This window comes from Erpetoichthys calabaricus, chromosome 4, assembly GCF_900747795.2.
Source record: "Erpetoichthys calabaricus chromosome 4, fErpCal1.3, whole genome shotgun sequence".
NCBI classification, from domain to species: Eukaryota; Metazoa; Chordata; class Cladistia; order Polypteriformes; family Polypteridae; genus Erpetoichthys; species Erpetoichthys calabaricus.
The window spans coordinates 53,222,597-53,244,555 of record NC_041397.2 but is presented as its reverse complement, the minus strand read 5'-3'; the positions used below and the strand labels follow the sequence as shown (position 1 = coordinate 53,244,555).

Sequence of the window (21,959 nt, the reverse complement as noted above, 5' to 3'; positions counted from 1 at the left end):
ATCTACATAAACATACGATTGAAAAATCTGCTGATATTTTAATGAATCATGGCTTTTTGCAAGCTCCAAGAATATTATCTGAATATTTTGTTTTATATATTAGACTTAAATGTCTTTAAATCTGTAAGTGATAAATTAAATTAAACACATTTTCTCTTGATGCAAACACTTTGTTTTATCTTGTATCACTGTCTCATGTATCACAATCGCTACTGCAGTGTTATCTTTTTAGAAGTCAAACCTTATCAGTACAAAGAATACACTAACAATATAAATTAAAGTAAAATGGGATAATTAGGAAAATACATTTAATTGTGAACCATAGCAGCTCTCCTGATGCAAATGATGCACAATCAAGAGCCATAAAAAATAATGTGCATGGAAATCAATGAGTTTGGAAAGCTGCCTTGTTCAAATATCTCCACATTAAGGACTTTCTGCAGGTCTCTTTTATACATAGTGTACTCAACAATTGTATTTTATTAATCTGTAATTATGGGAAAAATGGTGCACACAAATGTATTTTCAGTCTTATGTTGGTCATATAGCTGAGCTACATTAGTGCCAAAGAAATTATCTGCATCTCAACTTTTAAGATCAAGCTGTAGACATACTTCCTGTTGTCTTAAGCTCTTGAACTAGAGATGTCAACACTTAACTTTGTATGATTAACTTACTTTAAAGTTTTAAACCAAAAAGTCTTATCAATAATATTATTAATTTAAATGTACATTAGGACATTTAATTGCCTTGTTGCACTATAATACCTGATAAAGACTTATTCTGGGTTCAATAAAAATGAAGCCTATTCAACAAGGCTCAGATTAGGAGTGTTTTTAGTTGAAAGTATGATAAAGTTTGCTGAAAAGTCTGTAATGCTACACTGAAACAGAAAAACTGCATATCTACAATGCATTACCACAAAATAAGAATGCTACTTTGAAGGTCTGACTGCAAAAACCCAAAATACTTAGAGCACTAGCAAGGAAAAACTGTGTGGACCAACTGAATTTTAGACTGCATTAAAAGCAAAAAACTATACTGCAATAATGTGACACAACACAGATGAGGACTGGCAGATTAAATTGGTGGAACTACGGGCAACAAAAACTTTCCACACAACATACAGCGGACAGCCTTTCTAAGAAGCTAATTGTGCTGTGTAGTCATGGAAAGTGGTCATGTGCACTCAAGATAACTCCCAAATCATTGAGACTACTCATTCACTGACACCTGTGAAATGGGCCTTGATAACATGGTTCACTCATACAGTGCATCCGGAAAGTATTCACAGCGCATCACTTTTTCCACATTTTGTTATGTTACAGCCTTATTCCAAAATGGATTAAATTCATTTTTTTCCTCAAAATTCTACACACAACACCCCATAATGACAACATGAAAAAAGTTTGAAGTTTTTGCAAATTTATTGAAAATAAAAAAATTGAGAAAGCACATGTACCTAAGTATTCACGGCCTTTGCCATGAAGCTCAAAATTGAGCTCCGGTGCATCCTGTTTCCCCTGATAATCCTTGAGATGTTGCTGCAGCTTAATTGGAGTCCACCTGCGGTAAATTCAGTTGATTAGACATGATTTGGAAAGGCACACGCCTGTCTATATAAGGTCCCACAGTTGACAGTTCATGTCAGAGCACAAACCAAGCATGAAGTCAAAGGACTCGTCTGTAGACCTCCGAGACAGGATTATCTCGAGACACAAATCTGGGGAAGGTTACAGAAAAATTTCTGCTGCTTTGAAAGTCCCAATGAGCACAGTGGCCTCCATCATCCGTAATTGGAACAAGTTCGGAACCACCAGGACTCTTCCTAGAGCTGGCCGGCCATCTAAACTGAGCGATTGGGGGAAAAGGACCTTAGTCAGGGAGGTGACCCCGATGGTCACTCTGTCAGAGCTCCAGAGGTCCTCTGTGGAGAGAGGAGAACCTTCCAGAAGGACAACCATCTCTGCAGCAATCCACCAATCAGGCCTGTATGGTAGAGTGGCCAGACGGAAGCCACTCCTTAGTAAAAGGCACATGGCAGCCCGCCTGGAGTTTGCCAAAAGGCACCTGAAGGACTCTCAGACCATGAGAAAGAAAATTCTCTGGTCTGAGGAGACTAAGATTGAACTCTTTGGTGTGAATGCCAGGTGTCACGTTTGGGGGAAACCAGGCACCGCTCATCACCAGGCCAATACCATCCCTACAGTGAAGCATGGTGGTGGCAGCATCATGCTGTGGGGATGTTTTTCAGCGACAGGGACTGGGAGACTAGTCAGGATAAAGGGAAAGATGACTGCAGCAATGTACAGAGACATCCTGGATGAAAATGAATTTAATCCATTTTTGGATAAGGCTGTAACAAAACAAAATGTGGAAAAAGTGATGCGCTGTGAATACTTTCCGGATGCACTGTACGCTGCCAGTCTCAGTTAATGGTGGCGAGAGGCTTCTAGAGGATGCCCTGAATATCAGTGATGTCACAGTGGGTGTTCTTAACTGCCAGCCTAACAGATAACAACAGGTTGTGTACATGACGAGCTTCCTAGCATGTTGCTAAACAAACATGCATAAAATACTTTTCAGTAATGTAATTAGCCAGCTTTGTAATCTAATGTTAAAATAAACTGTTACATGCATAATGCTTGAATAAAACCTTTGGTAGGAAATGTATTCTTGAATTATTTTCTGTATCATTATGCAGGTCATCTCTTTTTAATGATCGACTATTATTAATCAATGAAAGATATAATCAAGCTTTGTATTCCAAAGATGAACATATATACTGAATCAAAGGTGAAGACCATTCTTTTAGCATAGTGTCCTTTAATTTTAGCTCCTGTTGAGGCTGTCCTTTACTAATTGCAACAATCATTTTCAGCACAAATGACTCACTTTTTTCTTTTCTTGCCATTCTATGGAATATCACGGACATTTCATTTTTATATCATATCTTTTAAAAATTAACACCATTCTAAGCCACTTAAAAAGAAGAGTTAAACGTACAATTAATTACTCATTGTTATGTGTCACATCTGAAGCAAGGGCAGGATAAGTGACTTGTTTTGGGCCACAGAAGGCTAGCTGAAACAATAATATTTACCAATGATATCACATCATATAGTAAATGATAGACATTTTTAAGATATAGCATTATTTTATACTGTATATAAATAAGTTTGGTGTGACAAAAAACACATTACTGGACTTTAGTTCAGGTTAAAGTGTATGCATTTATTCAACAGGTTATTTTAAGATTACATAGTAAAGTGTAAGATGCTACTCTGATTCTTGCTGGAACTGACAATTTAATGACACAGATTCCATCAAACTTTAGAAACTGGCATTCATAAGTCGTAATATCTAAAGCTTGCTGTGGTCTCTGGGTGGATCCTGTTACCCCACTCAGTGACACTGTGCTGAAAAAATGGCACCATCCTTTGGATGAGATGTAAAACTGAGGTCCGGACTCTCTGTGGTGATAAAATATCCCAAAGTATCTTTCGAAAATGAGTGGGTGTATCCCAGTATGCTGGATAAATTGCTCATTACGACTTTGTCATTCTGACCCTGAAATATCCCTTGTCTCTAATTGGCTATGTACCTCCATTCACTCCATTCACCACCTAATAGCTAATGTGTGGTGAGCTTACTGCCGCAACCATGGCTGCCGTCTCATCATCCAGGTGGATACTGCACATTGGTTGCAGTTGAAGTGACAACCTACTATCAATGTAAAGAGCTTTGAGTAGCCAGAAAAGCAGTACATAAATGTAATTATTACTATTAGTTTTCTTTCGTAGTAGCAAAACAATAGCTTAATCTCTAGTCTAGCTTTCATTACCAAAACAAATTACATTAGTAAAAAAGTATTCCTATGACTAACCTCAGTGGCTATTCTTTTTAGCGAGTCTACAGTGCAGGTGCATACCACTAATACAGTGGCAGGTGACGGATTCATACAGTTTCAACGATGAAATTAACTGAATTTCAATAATGACGTCTCACAAAAAGAATCTAGTGGACAGTATTTAAGAAGCTATTATGCTATTCAACCTAACTGTGCAATAATATTTATGGCAGCAAATCTGAAAATTTGTAGGAAATGAATATACTGTATCACACACGTGCACATAGGTGGAAGCTGAAGGAAATTCCACGCCAGGCCAGAGGGTGGCAGGGTGCACTAAACCTTTCTTTGTTGTCTCTGCAGATCAAATACGGGAAATTCTGCCTGGTTCAACCTCGAAGACACTACTTCCGATTCCGGGCCTAAGACTGATGTCACTTCCGGTTTCGGGGCCAAGACTGACGTCACGTCCTGTTCCCTGCCTTAAATAACAGATCACTTGCTTCTCTGCTCAGTTCAATCTTGGACTTCATACAATACACTTCAGTCTGACTTTTCATGCCCTTTTACAGCCAGGGATAATATGCAGGTGGCTGCCCCAAATCTTTTCGTGTGTGTCAAGGCTGATTATTTCATAGTGGCGTAGTCAGCAGGATGATGGCTTCCTTGTTGAATTGGAAAGCGAACCTGAAGAAAGCCTCGACACACCATCGAGACCTCCAATCAAAAAAGGCTCAGGTAGGAGAGTACCATTCCCATGTCACCAAGCTAGGGTCTGTCGATGTGGGTTGGGGAAAGCTGGAGTGTGCTCCAACCCAGGAGCCACCCAAAGGCATTTGGGACCATGGGAAAGGGACCTACAAACTAGGGCCAGGTTCACATGGGAACACATCAAGGACTTGTTATGGGCTCCCGGGAAAGGTTGGGGTGCCCTGGTTTGGCAGGCGGAAAAGGTAATAGCCTGGGGTTTTAATCCTGAAAAAGGTGCTAAAGGACAGGCATATCAATTATGGGCTAAAGTCGGGTGTTGGCTACGGTCATATGAAAATAACACCAAGCAAATGGTGGAGCAGGTAGTCTGAGCCCTATTGCTCCGAGCCCTGCCTAGTAATATCATCCTGCCAGCCTGGGGACGAACCATTACAACCATGCAATCACTAGTTGAGATGATCAACCAGTTAAGAGTGGAAACCTACTTGGGAGATCCAAAACGGAACCTGTGTGAACCCAGACGGGATTGCACCCCTACTGCGGAGTCCCATTCCCGCATACCAGAGCTTTCTCTGGTGATCCCTGATGAACGGTGAAGGGCTCTGCAAAGTGACAAAGATGCCTGCAGGGAAATACAGAGGAAGGGGTGGTGAGCTCTGGTTAATCCTCTGGCCTTCTCTCATACAGGAGTAGCAATAGTGAATAGCCACTGCTTTATTTGATTCTGTAGCAGAAAACGAGGGGGAGGCAGGTCCCTGCTGTTGGTACCACGGACTTCCTGGCGACAAGTCTGTGAACTAGCACGTACCCACCTCCTGGAAGCCCACCTGGGCCCCGAGCAAAAACTAGAGCACATTAAGCTCTGATTATTTTGGCCCGAAATTAATGAGGAGGTCCGCCGTTTTTTCATGTCCTGTCCCGAATGTCAATTGCAGCAGATTCCTAGGAGGGACCGCACTCCTCTAGTTCCCTTACCCATGATGGATGTACCCTTCGAACATACCGGGGTTGACCTGGTGGGACCCCTAGAGCCCTCAGCCGGGGAAAATAAATATATAATGGTCCTGGTAGATTATGCTACCTGATACCCAAAGCTGTTCCATTGCGCTCAGCCACATTGAAAGATATCGCATGGGAGTTAGTAGGGGTCTTTGTGCGAGGTGGCATTCCTGAAGAAATTCTAACGGATCAAGGGATGCCATTTACCTCAGAGACGTTCAGGGAGACAGCCAAGTTACTTAAAACATTTAAAGACCTCGGTATATCATCCTCAAACCGATGGTCTAGTAGAGCGGTTTAATCAGACCCTCAAACAGATGCTGCGCAAGGTGGTCAATGAGGATGGAAGGAACTGGGATCAGCTCCTCCCCCTCGTCCTTTTTGCATATCGGGAAGTCCCACAAGCCTCCACGGGGTTCTCACCCTTTGAATTATTATATGGCAACCCGAGGTGTACTGAATATTTTAAACGAAGGTTGGGAGGAGGAGGCACTCCCCTATACAAAAATACTAGAGTATATTGCGCAATTATGCAATAGATTTGCTAAAATTTGACCCATTCTTAAATCTCACATGGAGAAGGCGCAAGCAGCCCAGGTCCGCTGTTATAACCATGGTACGTCTCTACGGGAGTTCTGCCGGGAGATCAAGTCATGGTGTTGGTTCCTACCTCACATTCTAAACTACTGGCACACTGGCAAGGTCCATATGAAGTTAAGGAAAGGAAGAGGCTAGTCAATTATTTGATTAAACAACCAAATCGTTGACCCAGCGAGCGGATTTATTATGTAAATTTGCTGAAACCGTGAAAGGAAAGGGACACTGATCCCTCCTCCAGACAGCCCCGCTCACTCTTTGCTCATAAAATAAACCTTAACTTCAGTACTTATCTGACTTGCCTACAATGACAGGAGCTCAAAGCAGTCATCCTGTCTGTCCCTGAGGTAGTTAGTGAGACACCAGGATGGACCTGCCTGGTTGTACAGTAATCCCTCGCTATATCGCACTTCGCCTTTCGCGGCTTCACTCCATCGCAGATTTTATATGTAAGCATATTTAAATATATATCGCGGATTTTTTGCTGGTTCGCGGATTTCAGCGGACAATGGATCTTTTAATTTCTGGTACATGCTTCCTCAGTTGGTTTGCCCAGTTGATTTCATACAAGGGACGCTATTGGCAGATGGCTGAGAAGCTATCCAACTTACTTTTCTCCGTCTCTGTCTTGCGCTGACTTTCCCTGATCCTGACGTAGGGGGATTGAGCAGGGGGGCTGTTCGCAAACCTAGACGATACGGACGCTCGTCTAAAAATGCTGAAAGATTATCTTCACGTTGCTATCTTCTGTGCAAGCTGCTTCCTGAAGCGACATGCTGCACAGTGCTTCGCATACTTAAAAGCTCGAAGGGCACGTATTGATTTGTGCTCGTTTGTTTTTCTCTGGCTCTCTATCTCTCTCTCTCTCTCTGCTCCTGACGGAGGGGGTGTGAGCTGCCGCCTTCAACAGCTTTGTGCCGCGGTGCTTCGCATACTTAAAAGCTAAACAGCCCTATTGATTTTTTGCTTTTTTTCTCTATCTCTCCGACATCTGCTCCTGACTTGAAGAGGAAGATATGTTTGCATTCTTTTAATTGTGAGACAGAACTGTCATCTCTGTCTTGTCATGGAGCACAGTTTAAACTTTTGAAAAAGAGACAAATGTTTGTTTGCAGTGTTTGAATAACGTTCCTGTCTCTCTACAACCTCCTGTGTTTCTGCGCAAATCTGTGACCCAAGCATGACAATATAAAAATAACCATATAAACATATGGTTTCTACTTCGCGGATTTTCTTATTTCGCGGGTGGCTCTGGAACGCAACCCCCGCGATGGAGGAGGGATTACTGTACATGAAATTTTGACGAAACCCAGGGTCATAATCCGAAAATGCCAATACAGACTTCCTGAAGCAAAAAGAGCAGAAGCAGAGTTGGAGATCAAACAGATCCTGGATCTAGGTGTGACAGAGGAGAGTTATAGTCCCTGGGATACGCACGACAGAGCCCCACCCGCCAACTCTAACCCTCCTCCCGTGTCCACCCTCGCTCTCGAGGCATGCACACTGCCTGCTCATGTGCCCGCACGCAACACCTCACCAAACACCACCTCAGTCGCTTTCGTCTCTGCTACAGTCCACATGCACCTCTGAGCCACGTTGACTTTTCATTGTTCTTTTTGGTTCCGGCTGCTTTTCTATATATAATCCACCAAGTCACCCAACCATGGGATATGAACAACGGAGCCCCACCCGCCAACTCTAACCCTCCTCCCGCATCATGGGGAACGCACGACAGATCCCCGCCTGCCAACTCATGCAGCTGTGAGCCACGTTGACTGTTCATTTGCCTACCATGGCCACTGCTTCAAATGTATTTCATGGAAACAACACTTCTTTCAATGTTATACAAATTCCTGCATCAGGTAACTGTTTGTTTCTATCAGTAATATCGACGAAACTGATGCTCTTGAACTTCGCAACATGGCTGTAACCTTTGTTTGCCAACATTGGGATAACTTCGGCGATGTGCTGTCCGTTGTTCTTAGTCACAGAAGCATAGTCATACAGTCTGCTCAACAATACACTGACTACATGAATACTTCCGGAGTTTATGGTGGTGAGGCAGAAATTGTGGCAATTTCCCAAATGCTTCCAGCTACTATCACCATTCACTTCCGAGATATCCCTGACCCCATCAGATTCAAATTTGCCTTTTACTTTTACACGCAGACAATTTCCTGTTAGATTGGCCTTTGCAATGACAATTAATAAAGCACAGGACCAAACTTTCAAAAAGATATGCCTGTATCTGCCAAAACCAGTTTTCAGTCACGGGTTGCTCTCTCCAGAGTTCCATCTTTTCATTCACTCACAGTCGTATCCTCAAACCCACCCCATTTGGACAACTGCGTCTTTCAGGAAGTGTTTACACATCAATAAATAATTATGCGGCATATGCTACGTCGCGGGTTGGCTAGTACAGAAAAATCCTATCATTATAACTTGCAAACATGTTTATAATTTAGTCATGAAAACACTAAAATTTAATTCTTCAAAATATATTTTTTCAGATTCTGACTTTACACATACTTTTCTTCCAAATATTAATTAAAATATACTTTCAGCTTCAAATATTTTTAACAAAAAGTCTTTACTACTCAAAAGATGTCTTCATCTTTATGTTTCCATCTGAAATCTATTTAACCTGAACATAAACAATGTGGGGCAGCACAGTGGCGCAGTGGGTAGCGCTGCTGCCTCGCAGTTGGGAGATCTGGGGACCTGGGTTCGCTTCCCGGGTCCTCCCTGCGTGGAGTTTGTATGTTCTCCCCGTGTCTGCGTGGGTTTCCTCCGGGCGCTCCGGTTTCCTCCCTCAGTCCAAAGACATGCAGGTTAGGTAGATTGGTGATTCTAAATTGGCCCTAGTGTGTGCTTGGTGTGTGGGTGTGTTTGTGTGTGTCCTGCGGTGGGTTGGCACCCTGCCCAGGATTGGGTCCCTGCCTTGTGCCCTGTGTTGGCTGGGATTGGCTCCAGTAGACCCCCATGACCCTGTGTTCGGATTCAGCGGGTTGGAAAATGGATGGATGGATGGATAAACAATGTGTTATCTTAATAAAAAAACAGAACAAAGATCTTTTGGCCTCAATATTCTCATTATTCTGCTTTTTAATTATCTGGTTTTACGCATATTTTACTTGAAAATAACCTAGATGCCAGAAACAGTTATAAAGTACAGTAACTCTGGGATTGTTTCTCAAAATTTCAATCATTTTAAATCATCCCCAAATCATCCCCCCATCCCCTCCTCGAACCGCCACCTTATCATGGTGGAGGGGTTTGCGAGTCCCAATGATCCTAGGAGCTCTGTTGTCCGGGGCTTTATGCCCCTGGTAGGGCCACCCAAGGCAAACTGGTCCTAGGTGAGTGATGAGACAAAGTGCGGTTCAACAAAACCTCCATGATGAATACAAAATTTGGACAGCGTTTTCCCTCGCCCGGACGCGGGTCACCGGGGCCCCCCAATGGAGCCAGGCCTGGAGGAGGGACTCGATGGCGAGCGCCTGGTGGCCGGGCTTGCACCCATGGGGCTCAGCCGGGCACAGCCCGAAGAGGCAACGTGGGTCCCCCTTCTCATGGGCTCACCACCTATGGGAGGGGCCAAGGAGGTCAGGTGCAGTGTGAGTTGGGTAGTGGCCGAAGGCGGGGACCTTGGCGGTCCGATCCTCGGCTACAGAAGCTGGCTCTTGGGACGTGGAATGTCACCTCTCTGAAGGGGAAGGAGCCTGAGCTAGTGCACGATGTTGAGAGGTTCCGGCTAGAGATAGTCGGGCTCACCTCGATGTACGGCTTGGACTCTGGAACCAATCTCCTTGAGAGGAGCTGGACTCTCTACCACTCTGGAGCTGCCCCCGGTGAGAGGCGCCGAGCGGGTGTGGGCATACTTATTGCCCCCCGACTTGGAGCCTGTACATTGGGGTTTACCCCGGTGGACGAGAGGGTAGCCTCCCTCCGCCTTCGGGTGGGGGGAAGGGTCCTAACTGTTGTTTGTGCGTATGCACCGAAAAGCAGTTCGGAGTACCCACCCTTTTTGGAGTCCTTGGAGGGGGTGCTGGAGGGCACACCTTCTGGGGACTCCCTCGTACTGTTGGGAGACTTCAATGCTCTCGTGGGCAATGACAGTGAGACCTGGAACCCGAGTGGTGTTTTGTTATTGGACTTCTGTGCTCGTCAAGGATTGTCCATAACGAACACCATTTTCAAGCATAGGGGTGTTCATATGTGCACTTGGCACCAGGACACCCTAGGCCTCAGTTCGATGATCGACTTTGTGGTCGTGTCGTCGGACTTGCGGCCACATGTCTTGGACACTCGGGTGAAGACAGGGGCGGAGCTGTCAACTGATCACCACCTGGTGGTGAGTTGGCTCCGATGGTGGGGGAGGATACCGGTCAGGCCTGGTAGGCCCAAACGTGTTGTGAGGGTCTGCTGGGAATGTCTGGCAGAGCTCCCTGTCAGAAGTAGCTTCAACTCCCACCTCCGGCAAAACTTCGACCATGTCCCAAGGGAGGTGGGGGACATTGAGTCCGAATGGGCCATGTTCCGTGCTTCTATTGTAGAGGCGGCTGACCGGAGCTGTGGCCATAAGGTAGTCGGTGCCTGTCATGGTGGCAATCACCGAACCCATTGGTGGACACCAGCGGTGAAGGATGCCGTCAAGCTGAAGAAGGAGTCCTACCGGTCCCTTTTGTCCTGTGGGACTCTGGAGGCAGCTGATAGGTACCGGCAGGCCAAGCGGAATGCGGCTTCGGTGGTTGCTGAGGCAAAAACTCGGACATCGGAGGAGTTTGCGGAGGCCATGGAGAACGACTTTCGGACGGCTTCGAGGAGATTCTGGTCCACCGTCCGGCGTCTCAGGAGGGGGAAGCAGTGCAGTGTCAACACTGTGTATAGTGGGGATGGTGCGCTGCTGACCTCGACTCGGCACGTTGTAGGTCGGTGGGGGAGTACTTCGAAGACCTCCTCAATCCCACTAACATGCCTTCCAATGAGGAAGCAGAGCCTGGGGACTCGGAGGTGGGCTCCCCCATCTCTGGGACTGAGGTCACCGAGGTGGTCAAAAAACTCCTTGGTGGCAGAGCCCTGGGGGTGGATGAGATACGCCCGGAGTTCCTCAAGGCTCTGGATGTTGTAGGGCTGTCTTGGTTGACACGTCTCTGCAACATCGCATGGACATCAGGGACAGTGCCTCTGGATTGGCAGACTGGGGTAGTGGTCCCCCTCTTTAAGAAGGGGGACCGGAGGGTGTGTTCCAACTACAGAGGGATCACACTCCTCAGCCTCCCTGGAAAAGTCTATTCGGGGGTTCTGGAGAGGAGGGTCCGTCGGATAGTCGAACCTCGGATTCAGGAGGAACAGTGTGGTTTTCGTTCTGGTCGCGGAACAGTGGACCAGCTCTACACCCTTAGCAGGGTCCTGGAGGGTGCATGGGAGTTCGCCCAACCAGTCTACATGTGTTTTGTGGATTTGGAAAAGGCGTTCGACCGTGTCCCTCGGGGAATCCTGTGGGGGGTGCTCCGAGAGTATGGGGTACCGGACCCCCTGATAAGAGCTGTTCGGTCCCTGTACGATCGGTGTCAGAGCTTGGTCCGCATTCCTGGCAGTAAGTCGAAACCGTTTCCAGTGAGAGCTGGACTCCGCCAGGGCTGCCCTTTGTCACCGATTCTGTTCATAACTTTTATGGACAGAATTTCTAAGCGCAGCCAGGGTGTTGAGGGGATCCGGCTTGATGGACTCAGGATTGGGTCACTGCTTTTTGCAGATGATATTGTCCTGTTTGCTTCATCAGGCCGTGATCTTCAGCTCTCTCTGAATAGGTTCACAGCTGAGTGTGAAGCGGCTGGGATTGGAATCAGCACCTCCAAATCCGAGACCATGGTCCTCAGCTGGAAAAGGGTGGAGTGCCCTCTCAGGGGTGGGAGTGAGATCCTGCCCCAAGTGGAGTAGTTCAAGTATCTCAGGGTCTTGTTCACGAGTGAGGGAAGAATGGAGCGTGAGATCGACAGGCGGATCGGTGCGGCGTCCGCAGTGATGCGGGCTCTGCATCGGTCTGTCGTGGTGAAAAAGGAGCTGAGCCATAAGGCAAAGCTCTCAATTTACCAGTCGATCTACGTTCCTACCCTCACCTATGGACATGAGCAATGCGTAGTGACCGAAAGAACAAGATCGCGAATACAAGTGGCTGAAATGAGTTTTCTCCGCAGGGTGTCTGGGCTCTCTCCCTTAAAGATAGGGTGAGAAGCTCACTCATCCGGGAGGGGCTCAGAGTAGAGCTGCTGCTCCTCCGCATCGAGAGGAGTCAGATGAGGTGGCTCGAGCATCTGATCAGGATGCCTCCTGGACGCCTCCCTGGTGAGGTGTTCCGGGCACGTCCAACCGGGAAGAGGCCCCGGGGAAGACCCAGGACACGCTGGAGGGACTATGTCTCCCGGCTGGCCTGGGAATGCCTTGGGATTCCCCCGGAAGAGCTAGAAGAAGTGGCCGGGGAGAGGGAAGTCTGGGCATCTCTGCTCAAGCTGCTGCCCCCGCGACCCGACCTCGGATAAGCGGAAGAGGATGAATGGATGGATTTTAAATCATGTAAACATATTTACCTCATTTTGGAAGTTTTGAAAATTATCAATGATCATACTGCAATTATGCAGACTAAACAAACCAGCTAAAACTGCAGAAAAAAAGCCACTTAAATATTTTGTGACGATACAAAAAAAAATTTAATGACAATTACTAAAATGCAATGTATCATACACAGAATCACTAATACAAGGTTTTAAAAAATACTCCTACAAGAGATTAAAGGATTCCACACACTGCTTCAAGTGAAAACACATAAACAACAGTATTATATGTATATTGCATCAAACTAACATCTGGAGTATTGCGGGGGGGTTCCCCCTTGAAGTTTTGTATAAGTTATTCTAAATACCAGTAAACCCCCGATTCTCCAAAGAATCGCAAATCCAAGAATGGCAATTACTTTCTGTTCCCTCCAATCTTTGTAGGGATGAAAAATCATGGAGGGTGGGAGCGTCCTGGGAAAGTTTTCATTTAATTAAATAAATATATTTGTACTAAAGCTGTTTCTTTTTGGAGCCGTGACTCCTTTGGTTCTGGTGTTTCAGAAGCGCGTTGTAGGCACCTTCGTTCATTGTTTTTATCTATGCAGTCTCGTTTTTGTTTTTCTATGGGTATGTTGTTAGCTAGAAGTCATTTGCTGTTAGGAATTATAATTGAACTTACTTTTAACACTGAATTACCTTAATGTGATTCAAATAAGCCATACTGACAGCTGCCACACTGAGTGCTGGCACAGTGGATTAGAGCACACTGACTGGTGGCACTGTGTAGTGGAGTAGCTGCTGGTACTGTGGAGTGGAGAACACTGACCGCTGGCACTGTGGAGTAGCTGACTGCTGGCACGGTCAGTAGTCACCACTACCTCAAGTTTAAATACATAGACATATATAGATACACGGCGCATTCACTGTGTTTCCCAGTCGACACCTTACGTCAGCGCGTCAGCCTTATTGCGAGTGGCAAAAGTGCCATTTAAACTAATACAGGTAGACGTGGAAACTGGGTTTTCTGATGAAAAAACAGTAACGTTTAAAATAGTATCGTTTACATACAACAGATTTTGGCGAATCGTTTAAATGCAATTATTTATATCAATTTATACACTAATAATGGCAATTATTAAATAATAATAATTATAATTATTATTATTAAATAATTCCTCCCATATAAGTAACATTTCGGGGACTTCCTTCTTCTATCTTCGAAACATTTCTAGACCTTTGTCCTGTTCTTACACAACACAGTACTGAAGTATTGGTTTATGCCCGAGTCACCTCACGTATAGATTACTGTAATGCTATTCTATCTGGCATGCCACAAAAACTCATCCATCGCTTACAACTTCTTCAAAATTCTGCTGCCAGGATAATACAGATGCTGGTCATAAAATTAGAATATCATGACAAAGTTGATTTATTTCAGTAATTCCATTCAAAAAGTGAAACTTGTATATTAGATTCATTCATTACACACAGACTGATGTATTTCAAATGTTTATTTCTCTTAATGTTGATGATTATAACTGACAACTAATGAAAGTCCCAAATTCAGTATCTCGGAAAATTAGAATATCAATTAAGACCAATGCAAAAAAAGGATTTTTAGAAATGTTGGCCAACTGAAAGGTATGAAAATGAAAAGTATGAGCATGTACAGCACTCAATATTTAGTTGGGGCTCCTTTGGCCTGGATTACTGCAGCAATGCGGCGTGGCATGCAGTCGATCAGTCTGTGGCACTGCTCAGGTGTTATGAGAGCCCATGTTGCTCTGATAGTGGGCTTCAGCTCTTCTGAATTGTTGGGTCTGGCATATTGCATCTTCCTCTTCACAATACCCCATAGATTTTCTATGGGGTTAAGGTCAGGCGAGTTTGCTGGCCAATCAAGAACAGGGATACCATGGTCCTTAAACCAGGTACTGGTAGCTTTGGCACTGTGTGCAGGTGCCAGGTCCTGTTGGAAAATGAAATCTGCATCTCCATAAAGTTCGTCAGCAGCAGGAAGCATGAAGTGCTCTAAAACTTCCTGGTAGACGGCTGTGTTGACCTTGGACCAACACCAGCAGATGACATGGCACCCCAAACGATCACTGACTGTGGAAACTTTACACTGGACCTCACACAACGTGGATTCTGTGCCCCTCCTCTCTTCCTCCAGACTCTGGGACCTTGATTTCCAAAGGAAATGCAAAATTTACTTTCATCAGAGAACATAACTTTGGACCACTCAGCAGCAGTCCAGTCCTTTTAGTCTTTAGCCCAGGCGAGACGCTTCTGACACTGTCTCTTGTTCAAGAGTGGCTTGACACAAGGAATGCGACAGCTGAAACCCATGTCTTGCATACGTCTGTGCGTGGTGGTTCTTGAAGCACTGACTCCAGCTGCAGTCCACTCTTTGTGAATCTCCCCCACATTTTTGAATGGGTTTTGTTTCACAATCCTCTCCAGGGTGCGGTTATCCCTATTGCTTGTACACTTTTTTCTACCACATCTTGTCCTTCCCTTCGCCTCTCTATTAATGTGCTTGGACACAGAGCTCTGTGAACAGCCAGCCTCTTTAGCAATGACCTTTTGTGTCTTGCCCTCCTTGTGCAAGGTGTCAGTGGTCGTCTTTTGGACAACTGTCAAGTCAGCAGTCTTCCCCATGATTGTGTAGCCTACACAACTAGACTGAGAGACCATTTAAAGGCTTTTGCAGGTGTTTTGAGTTAATTAGCTGATTAGAGTGTGGCACCAGGTGTCTTCAATATTGAACCTTCTCACAATATTCTAATTTTCCGAGATACTGAATTTGGGACTTTCATTAGTTGTCAGTTATAATCATCAACATTAAAAGAAATAAACATTTGAAACACATCAGTCTGTGTGTAATGAATGAATCTAATATACAAGTTTCACTTTTTGAATGGAATTACTGAAATAAATCAACTTTGTCATGATATTCTAATTTTATGACCAGCACCTGTATACTGCTGTTCTAAATCCACTGAACATATTACATTTATTCTCTCTCAACTACACCGGCTCCCAGTTAACTGCAGAATACAATACTAAATACCGCTCTTAACATTTAAAGCTCTCCACAACTTCACTGATCTCCTACAGACTTAAACTCCGTCTCGCTCACTCAGATCCTGTAATTTGAGAGTATTCAGTCTGGCAATATGGTGCAGCCTTAGTTTGTGGAAGACAGACACAACTAAAGACATGAGCATAAAATGATGGTTGTCAATTTCAAACTGTGTTTCCTCAATGTGCTCCTTGAGAAAAAACATCATCAAGTTTGAGAAATGTTAACAGCTAACAACAATCTACATTGTTAGTGACTAAATACGTTTAGCCAAAACGTTGTTTGGAGGCTCACTTGAGCACATAAATGCATAGCTTTGCTAGCTTAGCCTGGCTTAGCTAAAGTAAAGATTATAAAACGGGATTTTCTAATGGGCAAATATAACCAAAACAATTGTTCAGCCTTACCTATGAAATGTAATCCCCCGGGATCTGGTTTGGAGTGTACAGCGGTTTGTACAATCCCAAGCAGCACATTATTCATTACTTCACTCCACAGCAGTGCCACTCACAATATGGCGGCGACGTTGACGTACGATTCTGCTGGTCATGAGGCATCTAGTTATTCTATGTCTATGTTTAAATATGTCACCATGGCAACTTGTTGGCGTGCACGCTTTACCTCAAGTTTAGTTTACATGTTGTGTTGTGTTGTTTGGGCGCCACTTACTGACTCTGGGAAGCCGCTGGGTTTGACTCTGGGGCGCTGAGGCGCTTTGCGAGTGAGTTTTTGGCACGGGTTGCGTCTGGCATCTGTGCATATATACAACCTTCGTAAACATTACTAAATGAAAGTTGTATATGCGGTGGTGTGCGTGTTTGGGCGGTGGTTGTATTGTGACCTGAAGTTTAGTTTACAGGTTGTGTTATGATGTTTGGGAGCCACCTACTGAATCTGGGAAGCCGCTGGGTTCGACTCTGGGGCGCTGAGGCGCAATGCACGTGCACTTCGGTGCGTCTGGCCTCTGGCATCCGTGCATATATACAACCTTCATTTAGTAATATAGATATTGTGAGGATGTTTGTTCTGGATAGACTGTTAAAAATTTTTGTTGTCTTTCAGTTATGTAACGGGATGCATAGCAAAGCCTGAAATCAGGACTGTGCCTGTCACCTAGACATCTGGCCACCCTAGAAAATTATTGTGACAGTAAAATAGTGAATCATAATAATGTGCAGGTAATACTGAGCTGTGAGCTTGGTTAAGTATAAGGTAAACAGCATTGACTAAATGTTAACTTTCTCTGTGCACATGGGATAACTTGTCACAGGGTCAGTCAGTCATATGCAGTTAAGCCTTTGTTTCCCTTGCTTGCATTTTATATTTTTACCGTGCTTTGGGAGGAGGAAGGCACATGCAGTGGTGTCAGCACAAACCTCGTTGGACTTGCTTATAAGAAAATTGCAGTCCTGCGGTGCTCAAAAAGCCAGCAGTAAAAGTGACTTCCTACCTGCATGCACAATCTGCTGGTTTTTCATTAACTGGTGGTGAGGACCTGTTGGCCACCAGTAGCGACTACCGGAGGTGAAAAAGAGGAAAATAAACAAAATATACAAGTTTGTGCAACTGCTGTCAAAGTAAAATTGAAACCGTGAATTAATTAGTAGTTTAAGTCACAAAAAACGTTTCTCTGTTTTAAGTCAGACAAGTCTGTAAATTCTCCAATGCTTTCTATAGAAGAATTTGAAAATTTAAAACTGTGTACAGCAAGATCTGTTCAAGATATTGAAACGAAAATTGAGCTGCCATGACAAATTTCGTTAAAGAATAAATGTGGCACATTTCAAAAAAATCTGTCCACTGGGGGTTGAGCTGTTTAAGCAGACATGCAAACAAACAAGACATGACTGTTGTAATAAGTGCTTTGCACATTATACAGTATGCCTAAAAAGGATTGCCTTTATAGATATGTAGTAGATCAAAGTATTTTAGCAATGTAAATGAAAATATTTATGCAAAAACAGCCATATACAGAGTGCTGTAAATATTAAAGGGAGTTAAAACATATGTACAGAAAATAAAGTGTCATACTGTATAACAGTCTATAAATATCATTAACTACTCCACAATGCAAATACAGTTGCTATAAAAAGATTACCAATGAAAAAATATTAGATTCAAATAATATGGTAAACACCAATGACATTTTTTGATATAATGGGCATGATGATAGAAATACGATAAAACAATTCCATCAGCACAAGTTCTTTGATGGCCTACTTGTTTTTGTAATCTTTTCCTCCTGAGTAGAAGATGCATCTTCTGATTCATGAGCAATCTCTTTAATAAAGTTGGAAGGAAACATTCCTGTTTTCCCATTGAGACAGCCTTCCCACCAGCCCTCTTCCACCTATAAAGTAAAACAAAATGTATACATCACTTGTAACTGAAGAAACCTGAGAACCTATAGAATGCAGTAGTATGATGAAACATTACCAAGGTTATCTTCTTAAACTTATGAACACACTGTTTATTCCCGATTAAATTCCTATAAAACCCCGTATTAGTATATAATGCAAACTCCATGAACTTGAAGTCCACAAAATATCCTGATAAATGTGTCACAGTATCCTACATTAATACTAGTACATACATGTAGTATTCTAATTATATATCCAAACAGCTAATAAATGCTACAGACCACTATCCTATGCTCTCCTTCAGATCAACTCTTCTGCATAGGATGTAATCTACCTGTGTGCATCTTCCTCCACTCTTGTATGTAACCCTATGTTCCTCTCTCTTCTTAAAATATGTATTCACCACAGCCATGTTCATCCTTTTGGCAAAATCCACTATCCTCTGATTCTTCTTCATTCCTCTCCTTGACACCATACCTACCCATCACCTCCTCGTCTCCAATGTTCCCTTCACCAACACGCCCATTGAAATCCGCTCCAATCACCACTTTCTGTCCCTTGGGTACACTGTTCATCACTTCATGCAACTCACTCCAAAAATCTTCTTTTTCACCCATTGCACACCCAACTTGCAGTGCATATGCACTAACAACATTCATCCTCACACCTCCAATTTCCAGCTTCATAATCATTATTCTGCCTGACACTGTTTTCACCTCCAGAACACTCTTGACATACTGTTCCTTCAGAATAACTCCTACCCCATTTCTCTTCCCATCCACACCATGATAGAACAATTTGAATCCACCTCCGATCCACCTGGCCTTACTCCCCTTCCATTTAGTCTCTTGCATGCACAACATATCAACCTTTCTTCTCTCCATCATATCTGCTAACTCTCTCCCCTTACCAGTCATACTGCCAACATTCAAAGTTTCTACCCTCAGTTCCACTCTCTTTACTTTTCTCCTCTCCTCCTGCCTCCAGACACGTCTTGCCCCCCTCTTCTTCTCCTTCTTCTGGATTATTATAACAAAGACAGGAGTGCTAAAACAGGACTGCTACAGTTTGCAATTGAAGAGGTGGTGGGGCACTGAGAACAAAGAAGTCTAAAATTTAAACAATGTATTGAGCAATAATAGTATGTGCCAAACAGAAATATAAAATAAATACATTTTGGAAAAGGGCTAACAGACAGGACAGCTTCTGAAGGGAGGTTGTCACTTTAATGTGGATATCTGGGCAGAATATAAAAGATGGAAAAATGGACTTATGGCAGTGGAGATCTGATCTGCTTTGAATATAATGTATAGTACCATTAAATTCCTTACTGAGTTAATTATTGTAAAACTGTCCTTAATTTCAGTATAATGCATTTAAAAAAAGTAAACAAACATGCAAAGAAGTGGCACAGACAAAAGTTCAAATACACATTTATGCATAATAACATAAAATGATACTCTAGATAGGACAAACCCAACCAATAATCAATAACAGGAACATTTGCTCATAAATACAATGATTGGGATTATAACTCGGTATATTTAAGTTCCAGAAAGGAAATCCCAACTTGACCTCATATTCTTTAAATATCAAGGGATAATTTAGATTATGGTGGTTATTGAACCATTACAAGTCAATGATCACAATACAATTAGTTTCCAGTGCAGTATTTAATTCTAATTTTGAGCTGATGCAGAAAAGATTCATTGCCTGCAGGACAAACTGTGCTTGCTATATGAGAGATTGCAACAAGGAATTTCATCTTAACTTTTCAAATTATCTAAGGCAGTATTCTAAAATGAAACTGAAAAATTCATAAAGACAAAAAATATTTTTTTGTGTTTGTACATTTTAATCAGTAGCCTGATAACAAGGTAATGTATTTCATCTTTAGAAATATTAGACCAAAAAGGGTTTTGACTAATTCAGGTAGTCTATTCTGCATTTTTCATCACTTAAACAACTAGGTAGTTAAGTACAGACACACTTTAAAGAAGTATGAAAAGTGGTCTAGGACAAAAGATGCTGCTACTCTAAATTATTTTTTCAAGTCTTTTCTTTGGCAATGATCATCCTTTATCTAGAATTCTACAGAATGTCTTAAATCCTGTTAATAAAAAGTATGTTAAAATGATATGGGAAAATCCTAGAAAAAGAGAAATGTTGGTATTATACAAGGGAAAATATTTTCCCAGGACACCACAGGACATCAGGCATCCCAACAAGAAACTGTTGATTTTCTGCTGATAGCAGAGGACAAGAAGGGCATAATGGCCAAATTGCCATACCTATACATCTGCTGTATATAGTGCCACCCACACCATACCACCCCACCAATCAAGGCCAATTCCACATGAATAGCACTAACAGTTACATGCCACTCCCTTATTATGCATCACTGAGTCTAGAGTTGAGAGTTTTGGCAAAGACTCTGTGACAGGACCAAAACAGGAGATGAGGTAAAGAGTGGGGAAAAGAAATGAGAACTAGAAGATCTGAGGCATGTGGATTTACATGGCAATTGAGAGGCAACAATAGCAAGGCCAAGCTGGGCAGCAGGAATTAGTTTACCTATGTCTTTTACTTTAATTTTTCATCCACTTCCTGTGCTTATTCTTCCTTTTCGTTTTGGTTTTAACACACAATAATATTGTTAACTAGATCTTGGGATTTCTGACACATGAAAATATTTGTTTATGTAAAAATTAATTTATGCACATTTATTTTCCCACCAATATATATATACTCATATAGCTTTTCATCCACTTAGTTAATCTGTTTTATGAACCTGTTTCAGGAACAAGCTATGGACTGAAGGTTAGTCCATCACAGGGCACACTCCCATATAAGGCCATTATAAAGACAACAACTAATCTAACACACAAATGTAAATGTATAAGACGCAAAAGAAACAAAACAGTACATGGACCAAGCCCATATGGAAAGCAGGAGAACAGACAAACTCCACACAGAGAGCTGGAACAGGCAGTACAATGTTTATTAAATGAATCATTTACAGTATTCATGGCTTTTTTCCCCTTGTACATTTTGTTTTACTATACATTTTAAAATGCTACCTTTGTGCCAATTTTTGAAGAGTAATTTAATATTCAAGGCTGAAAATCTAAATTATTGTGCATTTTTTAAGCACTGGGGAATGGGTTATGAAGGAAATGGTTAGTACCTAACTGCAAAATAACAGTGCCTGGCTGCTGTGTCTCCTCTCAGAAAAGATGTTGACACATCAAAAGCTGCCTGTGCAACTAAAATTTAAATGTTTAACTATAAATTAAAATTCCAGTGCTCTTCTGTAAATTTACTGGCCCTCTCTAATAGTTATGTTTTTTAAATTGTGCCTAGTTTTAATAGTACAGCAGCTCAGTGATTTTTTTATGTGAATGCCACGTGTTGTGCTACATTGGATTTCTCATGCTTCAGATGCTGTGCCTCCTTTCAATGTTGTGCTCACAATTATCTCACCACATTAACTCTGATGGAGTACAGTATAATGTTTGCTTATGCCAATACAATATTAGTTGAAACACCAATCCCAAATATGCTCACTAAATTGGAGTAAGGGTTAGAAAGAACAATTTATGAAAACCGCTTAGGAATCCTAGCGGACAAATAGAAGTAGTCATACCTCTTATTTACATTACTACTATTTAGGGAATCAAGAATGTATTTTACAATTAAAAATGATTTCTAAATATCTCTTTTGGTATGGTCCCTGTCCAGGGTTTAGTACAACCTTGCATTCAATGCTGCTGGGATAAGCTCAAGTCACCCAAGACCAT

The 21,959-nt window shown here is 42.9% G+C and overlaps 1 protein-coding gene across 2 annotated transcripts in view; it reads right to left on the bottom strand.

Annotated features, from left to right (window-relative positions):
* Positions 1–21,959, bottom strand: part of sh3kbp1 (SH3-domain kinase binding protein 1) — a 370,773-nt gene that overhangs the window by 161,985 nt on the left and 186,829 nt on the right. For both annotated transcript variants that reach the window (XM_051926913.1, XM_051926912.1), the window contains exon 5: positions 18,020–18,149. In XM_051926913.1, the coding sequence (XP_051782873.1) occupies positions 18,020–18,149 (130 nt within the window). The remainder of the gene's footprint in view (positions 1–18,019; positions 18,150–21,959) is intronic.